The 18,933-nt window shown below is 38.1% G+C and overlaps 1 protein-coding gene across 1 annotated transcript in view; it reads right to left on the bottom strand.

Annotated features, from left to right (window-relative positions):
- LOC104393153 (metabotropic glutamate receptor 5) overlaps window positions 1-18,933 on the bottom strand; it is a 196,279-nt gene that overhangs the window by 65,850 nt on the left and 111,496 nt on the right. The window contains exon 3 of the mRNA XM_010002620.1: window positions 15,313-15,562. Coding sequence (XP_010000922.1) covers window positions 15,313-15,562 — 250 coding nt within the window. The remainder of the gene's footprint in view (window positions 1-15,312; window positions 15,563-18,933) is intronic.

Genomic DNA, 18,933 nt, shown 5'->3' with positions numbered 1-18,933 from the left:
ATATTTGTAAACACTGATGAGGTCATCCTTCAGCCTCCTCTTCTCCAAGCTCAGAGACCCAGCTCCTTCAGCCTTTCCTCATCAGCGAGATGTTCCACTCCCTTCATCATCTTTGTGGCTCTGTGCTGGACTCTTTCAAGCAGTTCCCTGTCCTTCTGGAACTGAGGGGCTCAGAACTGGACACAATACTCCAGATGCGGCCTCACCAGGGCAGAACAGAGGGGGAGGAGAATTACCCTTTCTGGCCTCTAGCTGACACTGAAAAAGGGTATGGATGTGCTGGAAGTCCTGGTTTATATCTGCTGGTATTTTGCAGATGTCTCATATGCTATCAGGAGATTGAAATGAACTAGAGACCCGAATATAAGAAACTGGATTAAATTCCAGTGGATGAGATTTGGCCAGATAAGCAACCTACAGGTGATTTAAAGTTTAAAAGCTAATCTCATCCCTACTGTTTTGAAAATCTCTCTCCTCTACCCCCAGAGAACATAGAGATTTGCAATACTAAGCAAAGCAGTAGTAAAACTTACTTTGACATAACACTATTTGATAGAAGCACAGAGTCACCTTCACGATCAAAGAGAGAAATTCAGACATTTTGTTTTCCTGAATGTTATGTAAAACATACACTAAAATAAAAACTGTGTAGTCCCAAGTATGTAGGAATGCTCAAAGCATAGTGTAAAGTAGAAGAAGAACGTAGACTGTGCTTCAGATTGCAGAGTTATCATCTACCTTAGTAATGTGTCTTTTTAATTTATTTATTTTTTTCTATTTTTCATGGTGGATCTCTTTACCAGGTGTTCGGGGACTGAATCTCAAGTTAGATATTTGATTAGTATGAACAGCACAGATATTAACTTACCTATAATCTCAGGAAGAGTGTAGGCAAGTACAATCTATAGTTCAAGTAGATATTAGAAAATATTTAATGTGTGTGACAGTTTTTACAAAAGCTTATGTGTATGTATGGGCTTGGGGAGTTACGTGTGGCATTTTGAATATATTCTGTTACTTAATTATAAATATTTACATGATTTAAACCAAAATTTTACATCTCCATTTCTGAAATTTAAACACAGACATTGACAAATCTTATGCATATGCCTAATTTTAATTGTAGATAGGATCTTCAAGCAGAGTTTGAAGTATTTTAAGCAATGATTGGTGATGATTTTTAGCATGCTGGCAAGGCACCTATGCAAGTGACCATTTTCCATCACTGAGTACATTTGGGGGAGGTGGATCTCAGCATCTCACTCTGCCTGCCTACCCTGTTCCTATGCATAGGCCATCCAGGCAGGTATTGTGGTAGCCTCAGGCTAACAGAACCCATCGTGGTGTTGAGACAGTGTACTAGTAATTATCTGAACAGTGTCAAATGTCTTCATGAGATCTTGTTACACATTTTTAAAATATGGGAAATAAAAGAAGGATATAACATTAATTAATAAACAAACAAAAAAATCCAAAGCCAGGTGGCAAGTCTGATAGCTTTCCAAGACATGCCAGTCAGAAACATTCTGTCCACTATCCCATCACAGGCTAGGTTTATCTCAAGTATTTTACAGTAAGAATAAGCTCAGTTACTTGTTCTAGAATGTTTTAAGAGTGGCAGAGAGTCCTCATGTTTGGCTATGGTCCTGAACAGGTTTTCCTGTGCAGTTCCTGTAGCTGCAGGTACTTCAGTGACTTTCAGTTGTGTCACAGAAAATATTTATCTTAAATGTGTTTGTTACAAATTTTTGTTGTAATATTTATAATTGACTGTAAGTATTAAGTCAAGACTGATGCCTTGCTGTGCTAAATTATGTAACGTGTCTTATACTTAAATATTTATTCATACTAAGAAGAATTTTGCTAACAGAATCACAGAATCTTAGAGGTTGAAAAGGACCTCAAAAGATCGTCAAGTCCAACCCCCTTGCTAGAGCAGGATCACCCAGAGCACATCACACAGGAACGTGTCCAGGTGGGGTTTGAATGTCTCCAGCAAAGCAGATTCCACAACCTCTCTGGGCAGCCTGTTCCAGGGCTCTGTCACTCTCACAGTAGAGAAGTTCTTCCTGATATTCACATGGAACCTCCTATGTTCCAGTTTGCACCCATTGCCCCTTGTCCTATCACTGGACATCACTGAAAAAAGCCTGGCTCCATCCTCCTGACAGTCACCCTTAACATATTTGTAAACACTGATGAGGTCATCCTTCAGCCTCCTCTTCTCCAAGCTCAGAGACCCAGCTCCTTCAGCCTTTCCTCATCAGCGAGATGTTCCACTCCCTTCATCATCTTTGTGGCTCTGTGCTGGACTCTTTCAAGCAGTTCCCTGTCCTTCTGGAACTGAGGGGCTCAGAACTGGACACAATACTCCAGATGCGGCCTCACCAGGGCAGAACAGAGGGGGAGGAGAAACTTCCTTGACCTACTAACCACAGCCTTTCTTATCTGCCCCAGGATGCCATTGGCCTTCTTGGCCACAAGGGCCCATTGCTGGCTCATGGTCATCCTCCTGTCCACCAGGACCCCTAGGTCCCTTTCTCCCACACTGCTCTCCAGCAGGTCAGCCCCCAACCTGTACTGGTCCATGGGGTTGTTCTTCCCCAGATGCAAGACTCTACACTTGCCCTTGTTGAATTTCATCAGGTTTCTCCACGCCCAACTCTTCAGCCTGTCCAGGTCAAAGAAGAGCAGTGATGTTTTCCCAAGCAGTCAGTATGCCATTTGAGAGACACATACATTGCTCAAGGTTTATCTTCCCCGATTCTCAGCACACAGTGGATGTTTGGATGTATTCACCCCAAATTCCCTTAACTAGGGGCAGCATAGCACAATTTACCTAAGACCTGAATCACCTTGTGTACTTGCCTGTACTTCTCCACTGACTAGTTAAGTGAGCAGAAACCATGTTTAGCACTGGTCTTAGGTGAGATCAGTATTTCTCTTCTCCATCACTGCTATGAAATGTGCAGATAAAAATCTATTTGAATTAAGAATTAAGTTGTTGCATATAACTGTGATTGTTTTATTTGAGAGAGAAGTACGTCCTTTTCTCCAATAGTTATGACCACAGATATGTATGCAAGCATCTAGAAGCTTCAGCATAGAAGTGAACTTCCAAAGGGCCAAAGAGCTTTCTCTGAAATACATTCTGAGCTCAAGGTGAGCATCACTCCTTGAGAAATGCAACAGGCAAGTGCAGTCTGCTGTAAGAAAGCCTAAGATTAAAGCAACGGTTTCCCAGCCTGGAATCTTTTGCTGACCCTGTGGGGATTCATGGATTTTTCAGAGGAGAACTCAGAAATAAGATATGTGGTTTTCACTAGTGGGTTGGAAGCACCTTCCTAGCATTCCTGTGGGTATGACTTTCTGCACTTCCCAACTGAATTATTGCAGTTGAGCAAAATGCTGGTTCTGTGGTACTTGCTGCTGTTTGCTACTGCTGTTGTACCCAGGGTGCTTCTTTGGCCCTATTGTTATCAATTGGAAAAGAGAAGTTAATACTGTGTGGAGGATGAATAATTTAGTCTTCTGACTACAAGAGCACAACTAGAATGAAGTAGCAAATCGTCATGGAGCTTCTGACTGCCAGTAGCTGAAATTGACATGTTAGTGCAAAATAATGGGGAGATTATTAGACAACACTAACCACTGTTACCCAAGCCCCTGTACTGGGACATCCCTCTTGACAAGGACTTATACAGGCACAAAAAGCAATTAGATTTATTACAGAGGAGTTGTTGCATAAGTAATCAAGTTATCTATTTTCGTACTAATGCTACTTAATATAAAAATAAGAGCAAAAATAAAAACTATACATAAACCTTCTCAAAAGTTTCAGTTGAGAGATGCAGCTTCAGAAGCAGTTCTCTCTTGGCTTTTGTCTCTAAATAAAAACAACTGTGTATTCATTAATCTCCCTCTATGTAAGGTGATTTCAAGTAATCAGCTACCAATGAAACCTGAAGAACAACCTGCAGTTAGTGTTTTGGTTCCTGTACATTCATTTCTATGCAGCAGTTTCTAGATGTTTGCATAAATATATGTGGTCATACCTACCAGAGAAAAGAAACTAAATAATGTATTATTTCTGCTTCAGTCCACATCCCTCCCCCTCAAATCTCTATTAATTTTACCTATATCCTCAAGGCCTGGATTTTGTGACAGTCATCCTCAAAATATTGCTGAGATGACAATACATTGCACTATAATTTTATCATGTCAGAAATGTTCAGGTAAAACCCCTTTTGGGGCACTTAGCATACTTTTTTTTTTTTTTTTTTTTTTTTTTTACTTTGACAACCTTAAAGTGATGCACATTTGGATATAAAAATTAACTGATATAGCCAAACCCTGAAACCTCTGAACACAGGCTGAGTTTGGAAAATGACTCAAGCAGAAGCTTTCTTAACTTACTTTGGTTTAACTCTTAGGGGATACAGGAAATAATTTTCTTTTTGGTATGTGTTGGTGGAAATAGATTAAAAATCAGCTTGGTCAGTCATGGCAAAAAGCAGTCAGCATCCAAGATGAACATTGATTTATCCATGTCAGCATTTAGAGATAATGTATGTTTAATGGCACACTAGTCAAAATGCATTAAATCATCTTGTTTTATAACTATACCTTTTCCCAGGACAGAGATGACTTACTCATTATCATTCAGCCAGTCTCCACTTTCTTCATTGTTACTAATCAACATTAAGCAAGGGTGAAGGATATGGCACCTTCATAAATACAGATTTTATTTTATTACCTTTGCATTCCTAATTAAAATACTGTTCATTTAATCATTTTCATTACTATCATGTTTATAAATAATAGCAAAAATCAGCTGAATTCCTAGAAACAGTACATGGCTATTTTGTCTGTCCTTCCTGAAAGCAGCATCTGCTTGCCAAAATTTATAATGTCTTTTCAACGCAGTAATGAACCGAATTCCACCAGCATGAGGTTTAGAGAGCTTTGGTATTTCATCCACGTTATCGGTCGCCTTTAGCCTTAACCTCTGGAGAGAGAATGGCATCACTAGAAACTATCAATTCTGTTGTAGTGAGGGGGAAATATGCTGCTGTGTGTGCTACTTTGTCATTTTAATAGAGTGATAGAAAAATGAATTACACCCCAAGTTTACAAATCAGCAGTTTTCATTACTCCGAGGAAAATTCTTCCATGATCACTCAGCAATGTAAGTGAGATGGGTTCCTCAGTATAAAACTCTGCTGCATGGGTAACGTTTTTATGTTCAGATCTTTGGGGTGTTTTAAATAGTCTTAAATCATCTCAAATATGGATAAAGAAAGCATTCCTCTGCCTTTCTGATCCCCACTTTCCTTCTCTAACCAAAATATGGAGCACACCTAACAATAGCCGCAAAGCTGGGCCAGAGGAGTGAATATTGTTCTAGTGATCCAATGTTTCTTTCCCCTTATGTGCCACACATTTCTCCTGTTTGTATACAAAAAGGACCTCTGGGGGACATAGAAAGTAAGATATAAACAGAAATACTAGCAGATTTGTGAGACAAGAGACTTTTCCTGGACTACACAATTTGGAACAGTTGCTCTTTATCAAAAGGTGGTAGCATGGAGCTGCAAAACACCAGGTCTTTCCCTGTCATAAATCCCTTCTTTGTATCCAGACATGTGTGTGGTTTGTGTGTGTGCAGTGAGTCACTATTCTGAGGGGCAGACCCCTGTATGATGCAGATAAATAAAAAAAAAGAAAGACAAAAGTAGTAGTCGTGGAAAATAACATACCCACATATTACAGAGAAAGATAATGGAAAGGAAACAGATCTGAACTGCTAATCAGTATCTTTCAGCAAACCTCACATGTCACAGTGTTAATTTTAAGAAGTAGAAATAAGTTTGGAGTTTTTTTGACAAACATATGCCAAGCATTTAATGGAGGTCATTTTAGGCTCACTTAACTTCATTAACCAAATACCTGTAGCTGTTCTAAAGATGATAAAAATCTCAAGGACATTACTAACTTTCATCCTGTTTGACTACCTTTAAATTTTTCTAGAAATCATATTTTCAGTCTTAGTTTTAATGTTTTAAATAGTTACCTTTTGTCATGTAATCTACATAGAATGGTGGAAGAACATGCTGGAATATAAGATCTTAATTTATTCAATTCTTGTTTTTGACAAGAAAGCAGCTAATCTTTCCTCAAGCTTAAGTGGGAAATATTTTTTATTGTTTCAAGGGTATTTTTAGTTTCTTTTCTTAGACCTGGAAGTGTCTCTTTCATCCTCAGAACAGGCTCCTGTCAGAAAATTCCCTGCGGACATTGCCTATCACTCCCAGAAGATATACTTGAAAGCAACAGTCTTAAGTGAACCACTCACAGACTTCACCCCTTCTGAGTTTTAACAAGCTGTTGTATAGAGTAGAGCTTTAAAATTGCAGATAAAATCAGAACTGTATATTTCTTGTGGGAGGACAGAGATGCAGCCACAAATGGACACAAGTTCCCAGCAATGCCATTGACTTGATTTCATGCAGAATTGCAAGTATGGGTCTGTTGGCAATATGAAGCTTTCTCTGAGATTGCCTCACTGCCTATTTTTCAACTATGTAGATCATCTCATGGATTTGTCCATTTGTAATAAAAATAAAGCTTATGTAATGCTTCAGGATTTTTTACCACTTTTTTTCTAGTCTTTTCCCATGTCTCATTTCCACTAGGAGAACAGAAATCTCATGCTATTTCAAAATGTAAAATATGTTTTCCTTTCATACTTAAAGCTGTCAAAGTAGATTGAGGGTAAGCATAAGTCTTCAAATATGTAAATAATACTCTTAGAAAGGTAAGGAATTAACTGCTCCCTTTGCTTATATGGACAGGAAAAGAAGCAATGGGTTTTAAAAAGGTTGATTAGAAATTAAGAAAAGTGTAGAGTAGTTAAGCAGTTGTCAGAGGAGGCTTCGGAATGCTTGTCTTTGAAAGATTGTAAGCAGATCCATCCAGTGTATGATCAAGAATTAATTCAGTAGAGACGATCCTGCAGTGCAGAAGTGAAAGACTTGAATGACACTTTGACTTACCCACCAGTGCCATTTTCTACAGTGCTGAAGTGGCACTCTACTCAAGTGCATTGACTGCCTTCCTTTAGTTGTTAATGCCAGTATTAGATAAGAAAGATTAGATCCCTCAGCGGGTAAATAATTTATTTGGATGCATTAATGAATTGTTATGTCATAAGAAATACCAGTATCAACTGTTTATTTCCTATCAAGCAAGATTGCCTCTTGAGCTCACTGAAGTTGTGCTGCTTTATGGTAACACTTGAATAATCAAAAGAGCTTGAGCCTCCTTGTCCGAAAGGCAACTCAGATACATGGTAAAATATAGTGCCTCGCCTGAGCTGCTCACTGTGTGAAGTGGACATGGAAGAGATTTACAGAGAAAAAGTGAATACACATAAAGGTAATGACACATACAAAACCACTAATAAATACAGTACTAACACTAGTATTAAAGCTCATATGTCCTAGGACTAAGCTCTGCATTCATGATCTATTAATATCTGTCCTATTTCCTGTCCTATTGTCTTTATCCTCAAAGTAGTGCACTGCGCAAGAGCTTCCTTTACAAAAACAACTTTGATTTAGGAGGTTCCTGGATTGCAGATAAATCTTAGCTTTACAAATGCTGCAGGAGAACTTCACTTCATTCTGGCCTGATGTTACTTTTTGCCAGTCATTTGCTGTTGTTCACTTCCAGAAACATCACGTTGATTTGGAGAACCTTCAATCTGACCTGATGTAGCCATGCTTATTTTCTAATGTTACATATTCAGACCTGAACTTCCTCTCAGAGAAATTTACATCTCTTATTGACATCAATAGGTGTGCTCACTTGCCAATATGCACACTAGAAAATGTTCTGATGTTCGCCTGACATCATGTCACATAGTGCAGGGAAGATATTGCATTCCTGAAGGGCAAATTAAGACATTCTTCCCAACACGCTTAGTGCTTACTGCCATCCCCCACTACCTCAATCCATATCAGTGTCCATGAAATTGGACTGAAAGATGCAGTATTTATTAGAAATAGGTATTATAGATATATTAAAACAAAAACAAAACAAAACAAAAAACGGTTTCAAAAAGAGAAAGAAGATTAAGAAAATCAGGGTGATTGATTTGCTTTCAGTGTAGAAGTTTGTTTCACCCATCTTTCTAGAAACCTCAAGCATAGTTTTGGTGTCCTTATGTTAATCTTTTGTGGTTTATATCATAGAAAGAAAATTATGCTTCTTTCAGTAATTACACAAATGGCCTTGGCCAGACACTATGCTGCCTTCATCTACATCAGGACGGAGCTGGAAGATGCTATTTTTCAGCTTAAGGGTTTCTGATTTAGAAGGCTGGCAGGTAAAATGGAGACCACATAGCTCCTTTTCAAAGCTAAGTTATTCTTCACCATCTAGACTGCTTTACCTCTAAGGACACTGTTTGGAAATAGGAAGGAAGACAGTTCTTAAATTCCTTAATCTCTTCTACAGCTCTAGAAAAGCAGACCTTTGTTTTATGTTTAAGTTCTTTGTCTTTTGGGTGGTAATGAATATTCTGACTTAATGCTGCTAATTACAGTGCATTAAATTACTGGGTATAGTATAATATAATAGCTTCTTTCTTGGGCTACACATTGATGCCTGAGCAACAGAATTCAGAGATAAATTAGTGAGTGGCAGACAGTTGCCTAAGAGGAAATAGCATTTAGGTGAGGCTGTAGCAGGCTTCTGTGTGTCATGAACTGAACCAAAAGGGAGCAGACTCCTCCTACAGGATGGAGTTGCCTGATTGCTCTCCGGAAATATTTTTTCACCTGCTTATCTTAGAACCATAGACTTGTTTTAGTTGGAAAAGACTTTTAAGATCATCAAGCCCACCTGTTAACCTGTCACTGCCAAGTCCACCACTAAACCATGACCCCTCAACACCACATCTACAGGTCTTTTAAATGTTGCCACAGATGATGAATCCACCACTTCCCTGGGCAGCCTGTTCCAGTGCTTGACAACCCTTTCAGTGAAGATATATTTCCTACTATCCAATCTAAACCTCTCCTTGTGCAACCTGAGGCCATTTCTTCTTGTCCTACTGTTTGTTCCTTGGAAAAAGAGACCAATTCCCATCCAACTACAACTTCCATCCAGGTAATTGTAGAATGCAATCAAGTCTCCCCTCAGCCTCCTTTTCTCCAGGCTAAACACCCCAACTTCCCTCAGCCACTCCTCATAAGAATTATTCTCCAGACCCTTCACCATCATTTTGCTTTTATCTGGACTCTCTCCAGCACCTCAATGTCCCTCTTGTTATGAAGAGTAACTGAGCTCATTATTTTGTGCCCAGAGAAAATATCTGCACATTTATACTACATTTAGCTTCCACATTTTTTTCAAAGGTTATCCAGTTAGAACTATTCTGGACAGAAGATTTCTGGCTGATTAATTTTTCCCTGAAGTAGCAGAAATAACCAGGAATGGATTTAGAACATATATATCAGGTTCGCAAAATTTCATATCCTCATTTACTTTAAAATAACTTCTCTGCCAGTTGGACTTGTACAAACATAGAAAAAGGCATGCTAATCTACACCATATAGCACACTTTCAGCAGGGAATTTTTCATATCCTCTGCAGTGAGATCTTTCTTCACTCAAAAGACACTTTTACAAGTCTCATGAAAGATCTCTTTTTAAATTATTAAAAAGAACACATTTCCTTCAGATCATCTATCCTGCTTTAATTTTCCTTCAGCAGAAGTTGCCCTTTTTGGTTTCTAACCAGATTTTCTCCATATATTGCTGAGTTTCCTATCAACCAAATTACTTTTTGGGTTTTTTTGGAATTAATGGTCCTCCACATTTTATTCTCCCTCCTTGTCCTCATTTTTACTACTCACCTTCTACTTAACTCTTTTTGCTGCAACATTTGTGGGCTTCAGAATCAATAACAATCTTTTGAATGTCACATAAAAGAGTGAATTCTGAAAATACAGATAACAATTCTTAATCTTTGCAAGGACTTTTAAGGATGTAGTCAAGTCCTGATAGCACTTCAAGGAAGCATGAAAACTGTGGGATGCTCTGTAGTTAGAGATTTACACCCTTTTGCTGCAGATGTTATAGTCAAGACACAATTATACATCATCTCTATGAACCTTTGACCAAATAAGTATTTAAGAGCCATGTGGAAATTAAATCAGACTGATTAATTTTGGCCTGTGTTTCTCCAACTGGACAGCTGAAAATCAGGCTCAGTGCTAGAGAATAAGGAAACATTTCCATTTGTGCTTTATTGTTTTACTGGTTGTGTTTATTTTTGTCATTTTAGACAAAAGAGAGTCTAGATAATCTTAATTAACTTCTCTTTACTAAAACAAGGTGGTATTAATACTATAATACCATAATAAATCTGGCACATAATACACACACTGCAACATGAAGGCTGTGGAAGTTCTAGTAATTCCTTTCTGATCAGTATTGCCTCTGGGATGTTGTTAGGAAGCTGAGCAATGGATTTTACCTCTATAAGCCTGTCATTTCCCTTCTCCTCTCTTTAAGACAGGAAAAGTCCTACTGTCATGCATTCAGAATAACAAATCCTTTGCAAAATTTCTGGGTTTTGCTCTGTAAGTTTGCACCATAACTACTTTTATGATATTAAATGAAACAACTCAGGAACAGTACTCTTGCCTGGAGGTGAGATACATGTGAAGCCTGGATCCATGTATCTTAACAGTCTTCTATCCCAAAACAGAGCATATGTGTTCAAACTGCCTCTTGGTAATAATCCCTGACACTGCTGCCACCAACACGATGCCCAAACCCCATTCCAAAAGTGTGAGAGACTACAGGATAAAATAATGCCAGCTAGGAGAAAAGAAAAAAAAAAAAAAAAAAAAAAAAAAAAAAAAAAAAAGGGAATTAAATTATGCAGTACTGTGGTGCTGTTGTCTGAACCTATTTTACTTAGGACAATTACAATTAATTTCTTTAAGTTTGGTAGTGGGTCATAATTTCTGTTGCATTTTAGAAAAACTATATGAACAATCACTGCAATATTTAGTCATTCCAAGTAAATCTTCAGAATCCTTGTAGATAAAAGGCACCAGATAAAAAATTATCACTGAAGGGAGTTATCACAGATATTTGGTCAAACATTGCCACTAGCAGTCAAGAGAGGGACAACATGTTTACATAAAATGAGGAACAGCTGAAAATCACCCACAACAAATTGTTTTTATCTACACAATTAATACTCCATATTTCTGTTGTTCTCTATTTAATTTTATTTGTAAGGATATCTCCTGGCATATGACCTGTGGATGACAGAAACAGTAAGAACCGATGAAGCCCATTATCCGAATCTCAATTAAGCTGAATAACAGGTTAAAATAGTAATTTTTTTCACACTTGAAAGTCAGCACACTCACCATTTTTATCTGAGGTTAACTCAAATTCCTCAAGGTGTATGAAGTAAATATTTGCTGAGCACTTAAAATGTTTTCTATTAATCAAAAGCTCTGGAATGTTAAAATGACTTGCCATCTTTCCTCTCTGTCACAGACAGGCAATGAAATTTCAGGAACTGCATATATGTCAAAAGTGGAATGTTTATTGAAGAGTATCTTTTCTCCCCTTCTTGGGGCTCTACAGGGTGATTTATGTGATATGTGGTCTCCTTGACCACTCCATTTTCTGTTTGTCTGAGCATAAAACCGGTGCTATATGAAATCCATATACTCAAAAAAAACCAAAACCAAAACCAACAACCAAACCAAACCAAACCAAAAACCACAAAAAAACCCCAAAACCAAACCAAAACGCAGTCTTTTTGTAAGGCTTCAGATTGGAAATATTAGAACTAAAAACTAATCAGAAAAGGAACCAAAAAAAAGCTCATAGAAGGTGAAATGTTTATTTCTTATGGCTTCCCATAGGACAGCTCTGGGAATTTAGTATTTTTTTCTGTGCATTTGGAAATAAAATAATTCTCTACTTCACAGCACAAGGGGGAAACAAAATGCATTTGTTGGGTAACAAATAACTACCTATTAGTAGATGCATGTTTCTGTGTGAGCCCATTGCATTTCAGTGACAAGCACTCCCCCAACACTTGGAGTATCCTTTTATAACCTCCTCAGTTGAATGGGCAGCCAGAGCAACTTCAGGATGGGACCAGAAATGCCAGTACAAATCTTAGTCTAGTTCATTTTCCTGCATAGCTTCACAGGATAAATTAACTGCACAAGAATTCTTTTATTTCAGATGTAGCTCTTTCCCGTTTCAGTGCTGTTCTTTTAAAAATCTTACTAAATGTTTTTTTCACCTATAGAAATGCTGTTAAAATGTACCCCAACATCATCTGCTTGCAACACGTGGGTTATTCCAGCTGTCACATCTATCCCAGGTCAGTGCCTTAGGCTGTTCTTCACAGAGCAGACCATTCAGGCTAACTCTGGACCAACAGTTCAGTATTCATAACCAGTGGACCCAAACAGCTGAAACTGAGAGAGGACACAGCATGTTGCGGTTCTGGAAAAGGAAGTTTTAAATCAGGCCATCAATAGATAATGGCTATATTCTCTTGCATCCCATCTACATCAAATAGGCTGCTTCCAAGTTACCTATTTTTCTTTTACTTTTTTCTTTCCACTGTGCTGAGAAGCCTAGAGGTTTTTCCATGGCCAAAGGAGAACATTTTTATGAGAATGAACACTTTTTGTGGGACATAAATAACCACTCCACAGCATCCCACATTCCATTCAATAGTTTTGCTGTACTGCAGGGACATTAAACAGTCTGCTCTTCTTACTAAGGGTGACTCAAAGCAAAACTGGTTGCTTTATTTATGGCTTATACCTGGTTTTAATGCCAAATCTGAACACAATCTATTGAAAGGACATAGGAAGCTCTAAATTTTTTGGATCTCCCAAGTGTAAAGAGAGAGAGATATAGAGAGAATACATCACTTCAGTTGCCCTCAGCTGTCTGCCATAGAAATGGTCCAGTTGTGTGAAGTGCAATTACTTTACATCCATCCCCAGCAGCTCCTGACTGGATACAGGTTAACCAATGTCTGAGAAGCCACTTCTCAGTCATTATCTTGGAGTGTCTGATAATAAGTAGAAAGGATAGAAACAAATTTCCTTACACTTCTCTTTTTCTTTCTTTGCAAACACTTCTAATTCATGCTACATTTTTTTAAATTTATTTTTTCACAAATAAATTGCATAGTAGTACCACAGGTATGGACACACATGGTCTGGTAGAATTAAGGATTTAAGTTTTAACTTTAAGCAGTTTATAGTGAGAAGATATCACTTTCAATTTACTGAATAAAAGTCGTGTGCTGAATAACAATTTTTTTGTACTTAGTCATGAAAGCTCCCAGTGCAGGTAGAAACAAGTATTTTTTCACACACACACAAAACAAACAAACAAACAAACAAACAAAACAAATAAAAAAAACCAGCCAACCAACCAAACCTAAACCAAACCAATACAAACCATAGCCAGTTCTTTCTAGAATTGTTGTGGGTTTTTTTTTAATATTTGAGTTGTATTTTCCCATTCTTATTCACAATCACCAGTTCCTGAAGTCCTTATTGATAAAAGCATCCTTATTGATAAAAACATTTAGCACTGTTGTAGAGAAACAAATTCCATACAGAATTATGTATGGCTTGGAATCTGGAAGAGTTAACCACAAACATAGTTTCCTAAACATAAGAAATTGCCAATTGTCTGCAGCAGCAGCCAGATTTAGGGGCAAGCAAGCACTGTTTTCAGATAAAAGACAGAAAAGGTTATGTGGCACCAGCTTCAGCTAGAGATAGGTTGCTCCACTTTACCAACTAACGCCCAGGATTTTCAAGCCTAGTCCATCATCAAGAGAGTCTTTGTTTAAATCCTTTTCTAGAATACGATTTCTCTGGAGTACTTAAAATGTCCACATTAAAAACAAGAGACCTAAGAAGGTCCTATTTTTCTCCATTAATTGTAGAGGGGATCCTGCTGGATAGCCTATATCAAAGTGTCTAAATTGTAGAAATCTAAATATGTTTCATTAAATCTCATCCTCAGGGCTGTGGTTCATTTTGATGTGAGTCCAGAAAAAAAACAAGACAATCTACAGTCAAAATACATTTGAGAGGAAGGGTAGACACAGTTACCATAAGACAGAGAAATAATTAGCAATTCACACCTGACATTTGAAAAATGTAGGCTGATCCTAAAGCATCAGGGCAGAGGCAGAAATCCCTGATGCTGCCTGTTTGTTTTCCCCTTTGCCTAAAGGAAAGGGGGAAAGGCAGCTGTGTGCAACATTGCAGACTGGGAATAGAGGCTGGGGTCCTGCTTGTCAGCCAGTCACAGCATCCCAACTTCCAAGACAGCTGGGTAGATCTGCAGTTCTTACAAGTTTCCTGCAAGGTCTCACCAGAACATCTGGTTTCACTGATATTGTTTGTTTGTGTTTCTGTAGGGTTCATGCTTTGGACAGCATCAGGCCGTCCCTTTAATAGTGTGCTGGAAAGGCAGCAGGTCACATTACCTAACTCCTGGTAATGCTCCATTATGTTCCTTTTTGTGATCAGTACATCATTTTTCTAATGTGACTTAGGGTCCGCTTGTTGAATATATGGCAACAGAGAGATCCCATTAGGTTTCCATCAAGACCTTTTACTTCCCTGCTTTCTAGCACAGGGTCTTTTCCTGCTGGGTGAACATATCTGAAAAGTACTCCAGTCACTCTTTGGTGGTTAGGAAAGGAACCACAGATATCATTGTGCTAAGAGAATTAATTACACATATATTGGTTTTAGGACACTATGCACATGTCAAAACATTGGCTTAAGAGCAAAAAGTGATAGTTAACGAACTATGTTTTGGGAAGATTAACTTCAGGTTCAACCAGTGGCCCCATCAGTGATTCTTACCACCATATTACTCAAATGACACACAGTTCAGGCTGTACATGTCCCTGATACATTTTAAACTGCAGTGAGGAAAATGTGTGATACAGATGCAAATATTTGTGTGTGAGTCTTCTCTTACACAATGCTACTAAGACTGGCCAAGTGGACTTGTGTTTGCATGAAATGTCATGAGAATGATGCATGTCTTTGTAGAGTGTGCACCGTTACGACATGGCTGACGTTACTTTCTAGCTTTTAGATATGCACATGTATAGGAGACACCATGAGGATGTATTTGCTTGACTGGACCGTCTTATTGGTTTTGCCCTTCTCAGTCAAGATGCTGGCTGTAATTGCACAGCATTACTCACCTGCCCAGCAGCAAAAATTCTCCAGCAAGTCCCAGGCGCCTCATAGCCATTAAGAGCCCTCTCACAGTCATGCCTTCACAGAAGCAGGCAACAACCCTTGCCTTGGGCAGGTGGCTCCGAAGCTTTCGCAGCAGCTTGTCAAAGCTCTGTTCACCAGCATTGCTATAGATCTTGTAGGAATGTGCAATGCAGATCCCTTCCTTAGCTGCCATGTCTTTGAAAGCTTCCATTCCACTCTCTCCGTAGTTTCCTGAATACAAACAGAAACACATATTTACATATTAAATTTTGCAGGAGTTTTTCTTGCTTTCGAAACAGCAGATATTTTCAAGGATTTATAATATATCTGCACAGAGATCAGTGTACTGATTTTAACAAAACAATCCTAGCATTTTAATTAATTCATTTTTCAAGTCAGGATCGACAAATTTTCTTAGAAACCTCACTTCTGTTTAGGAGTCTGTGTCTCTGCTGAAACCAAAGGCTGTTAGACACCTCAGCACCTGTGGGCATCTGGTCCAAAATGTGTACAATGATGTATGCATAAACTGCAGTTTCTTCTAATTCTCTTAATTTGACTGATTGTGATCAAGCACTCTGGGGTTTACTTTAGAAAAATTAACAATTTTCACAGTTGTTAATTTAACAATATTCAGAATAAATTTGTAGGTGTAATATTTTAAATATAAAAAAACCCAAAGCAATGATTCATAACAACACAACTTTGCTCTTAAAGCAATCTGAAAAGCAACAATTTTTAAATGACATTGAAAGATAAAATTTGTCCTATGAAGAGAGAACTTCTGGTGATCCAGGGGAATGAGTGGCAAAACAGCATTGTTGTTACAGAGATCACAAGAACACAAACCAACTAATTATACTTCTGGTTTGTTTTGGTTTTTTGTTTGTTTTGTTTGTTTGTTTGTTGTTTTGTTTTTAAATTAAAAGTCTACTGACCCAAAAGAAAAAAAAAATCCAAATTTTCTTCCAATATATTATTCTTCTGTGGAATAAACTGATAATAAATATTAACAGCTAGATACATTTATTATTTATTCCCTCTCACTATGGAAAAATTCCCCATTCCCAGGCCTACATAAAAGTCATAGCTTAGACTGTGGGTGTACTGATACCACTGACAATCACCCTGACCAGGATTGTCTTTGTGGTTCCCTGTGTTTCTCCACCTGTCTGTCTAAAACTCTTTCATGTCTTATTTAAATAAGGAAACCTCTGAGGCAGAAAGGTTTTCTCAAAAATATTGCCTTAACCTCTATTTAATAGTCCACAGAAAAACAGTCAGTACATTAATAAAACTGAGAGTGTTTAATGCTGTCTCAAGGAGCTGGTGATCCTTCACTTATTTTTCTGTTTGTTTGCAAATGGCAGAATCTGTAAGGAAAATGCTTTCTTTTACCAGCATAGGCACGAATATATGTGAAACAGTGAGCATCAGACCACTGGATTGGGAACTGTCTTCTGCTTTTGTGCCCTTGGACCTTGGAGCCACCAAGCATTGCCCACCTGGGGAATTGTCCTTGTCAGTCTGGTGCCTGAGTTTAGAGGCTTTATAAGGGTCAGCACTGCACATGAACATGACAAACACTGACTCCAGATTGAAGATGTCATCAGAATAGCCAAGTGACAAAGAGAAGAAGAAAGGAAACACTGCTACCTTCATTTCACATCAGGAATGAGTCACTGAGACCTTGAAATTTCCAAATGGCACCCAACCAAAGCAGCAGCCTGAATGCAGATCTCCTCAGCTAATATGACTTTCATTCTCCTCCCTGCTGTGATCAGGACTGATGGAAAAGCCATTACTATGCAAATTGTGCCTGGGAAAAATGTCATAGGATTTTTAAACTCAGTTGTTGCAATGTTTCCTGGGAGCTGTAAATCAGGTGCCCAGTGTTTCGCCACGTGTCATGCTCTTAGGAGAAACTGTTTTCTCTGGTACATGAACATCAGGTGATTCCCATGAGATGCTGAAACAGTTCAGTTAGAGGTCAAAAATGTGGTGCCTCATGAAAGATGTATTCTAGGCTCAGAAGTCAGTCTGAAGGAAAACTGGAGGTAGTTGCATATAATCTCACCATGACCTGAGGCCATCTAAAATAAAATTAAACTGTTTGACAGGAAATATACTACTTTGTTTAAAATCATTCCCGTTTAGTTCAATCTGGATCAAATTAAATGCTCTGTTTCATTTTTCCTAACAGAAAATAAAAAAAAAAAAGAAAAAGAAAAGAATATCACACTTTGCCACAGAAGTCAGAAGTTTGAGGAAAAGCTGTTCCATAGTATATCTCAAAGAGACTGAAGTTATGAAGACTTAAATTTCTGTCAAAAAACTGTCAATAGAAAATTTGCAGCCAGGTCTAATTGACTTACAGAACTGGAACTCTTAAACGTTCCAGATACTGCACTTTATGTTATAAACATAAAAACTAATAGCCTGAGTCTTGCTATAGACTTGAGAATGGGTTTAATTACAGTACTGAAAACTAGTACGTCTTGCAAGAACACAAAGTGCATTAACTCTTTTTGAATCAAATAAAAGTTAATCTGGCACAAATGACAAGGTCTCATAATGTATCAAGACAGGGAAATTTGGTAAAACCATACAGGAAATAATGCATCTTCCAAAATGAGAGGAAACATGTTAAACTACCAAGGCCACTTAGCAAAGTGTTAGCTTCTTAATATTTAAAAAAGAACCCAACACCCTGGCAGTCCAAATCTGAGAGTGACTGTCCAGCTGTGAAAACCATAGCTGTATGACATGAGCTCAAGAGAGATTTGATGAAAGCAGAAAGTAGCTTTGCTCAAGATGCTCAAACAAATACATCAGTGGAGCTCTAGTCATGATCATTGCTGATTAAACTCTACTAAATTAATTATTCATAGTGAATTCCCCTGTTGTGCAAGAGGTTTGATGAGGTATGTATATTTAATTTGAGATATACTGTGGGGATAACGAGCACTTCTTGATGGAAAAAGAACTTTTCTGCGGAACCATTGCACCATATATTAAGATTAATTTCCTTTGAGCTGTTTTTCTGTGGAAAACCTGCACGTGCATGAATGGCACAGAACAAATGGGAGAGGTAAACTGGGGAAATTACCTTACATCATTTTCTTGAGGAAGAGATGTAAGATTCAGAGTGGGTAACTGTCTTCATGCTTTTGTATGGAACTGGGCTCCTCATGTACATTTACTTCTTGGAACTGTGGTATTTCCATAGGAGTGTCACTGAAACTGTCACAAGAACAGGTTTCCACTGCCATGACAGTTCCTACTATTGAGCTAAATCTATCACAGAAGAAGGATGCAGGCACTTTTGGTTTTGCACACATGGATAAGGTAAGGACTTATGCAACCTGAGTCTGAGGATGTGTTTATGGTTTCACTTCCAGGTGAAAATTAATTCAGAACCCATTTGCTGGAACCAAAGCAATGTCTCTGTGAGTCCCCTGTGATGGAAACTGCCTATGTCCTGGCAATTTATCTGTGTAGCTGTTTTGTTTCCTCTTCAAAATTTAAAGAAAGATCCTAAGGAAAAATTAAACAGAAGAGAGAGATTTATTTACTTTTGCTTGGCTAGTTCTGGTTCAGCA

Source organism: Chaetura pelagica, unplaced genomic scaffold (assembly GCF_000747805.2).
Source record: "Chaetura pelagica isolate M959 unplaced genomic scaffold, ChaPel_1.0 scaffold338, whole genome shotgun sequence".
NCBI classification, from domain to species: Eukaryota; Metazoa; Chordata; class Aves; order Apodiformes; family Apodidae; genus Chaetura; species Chaetura pelagica.
Note: the sequence above shows the minus strand (reverse complement) of the source record. Positions and strands in the feature narration are given on the sequence as shown.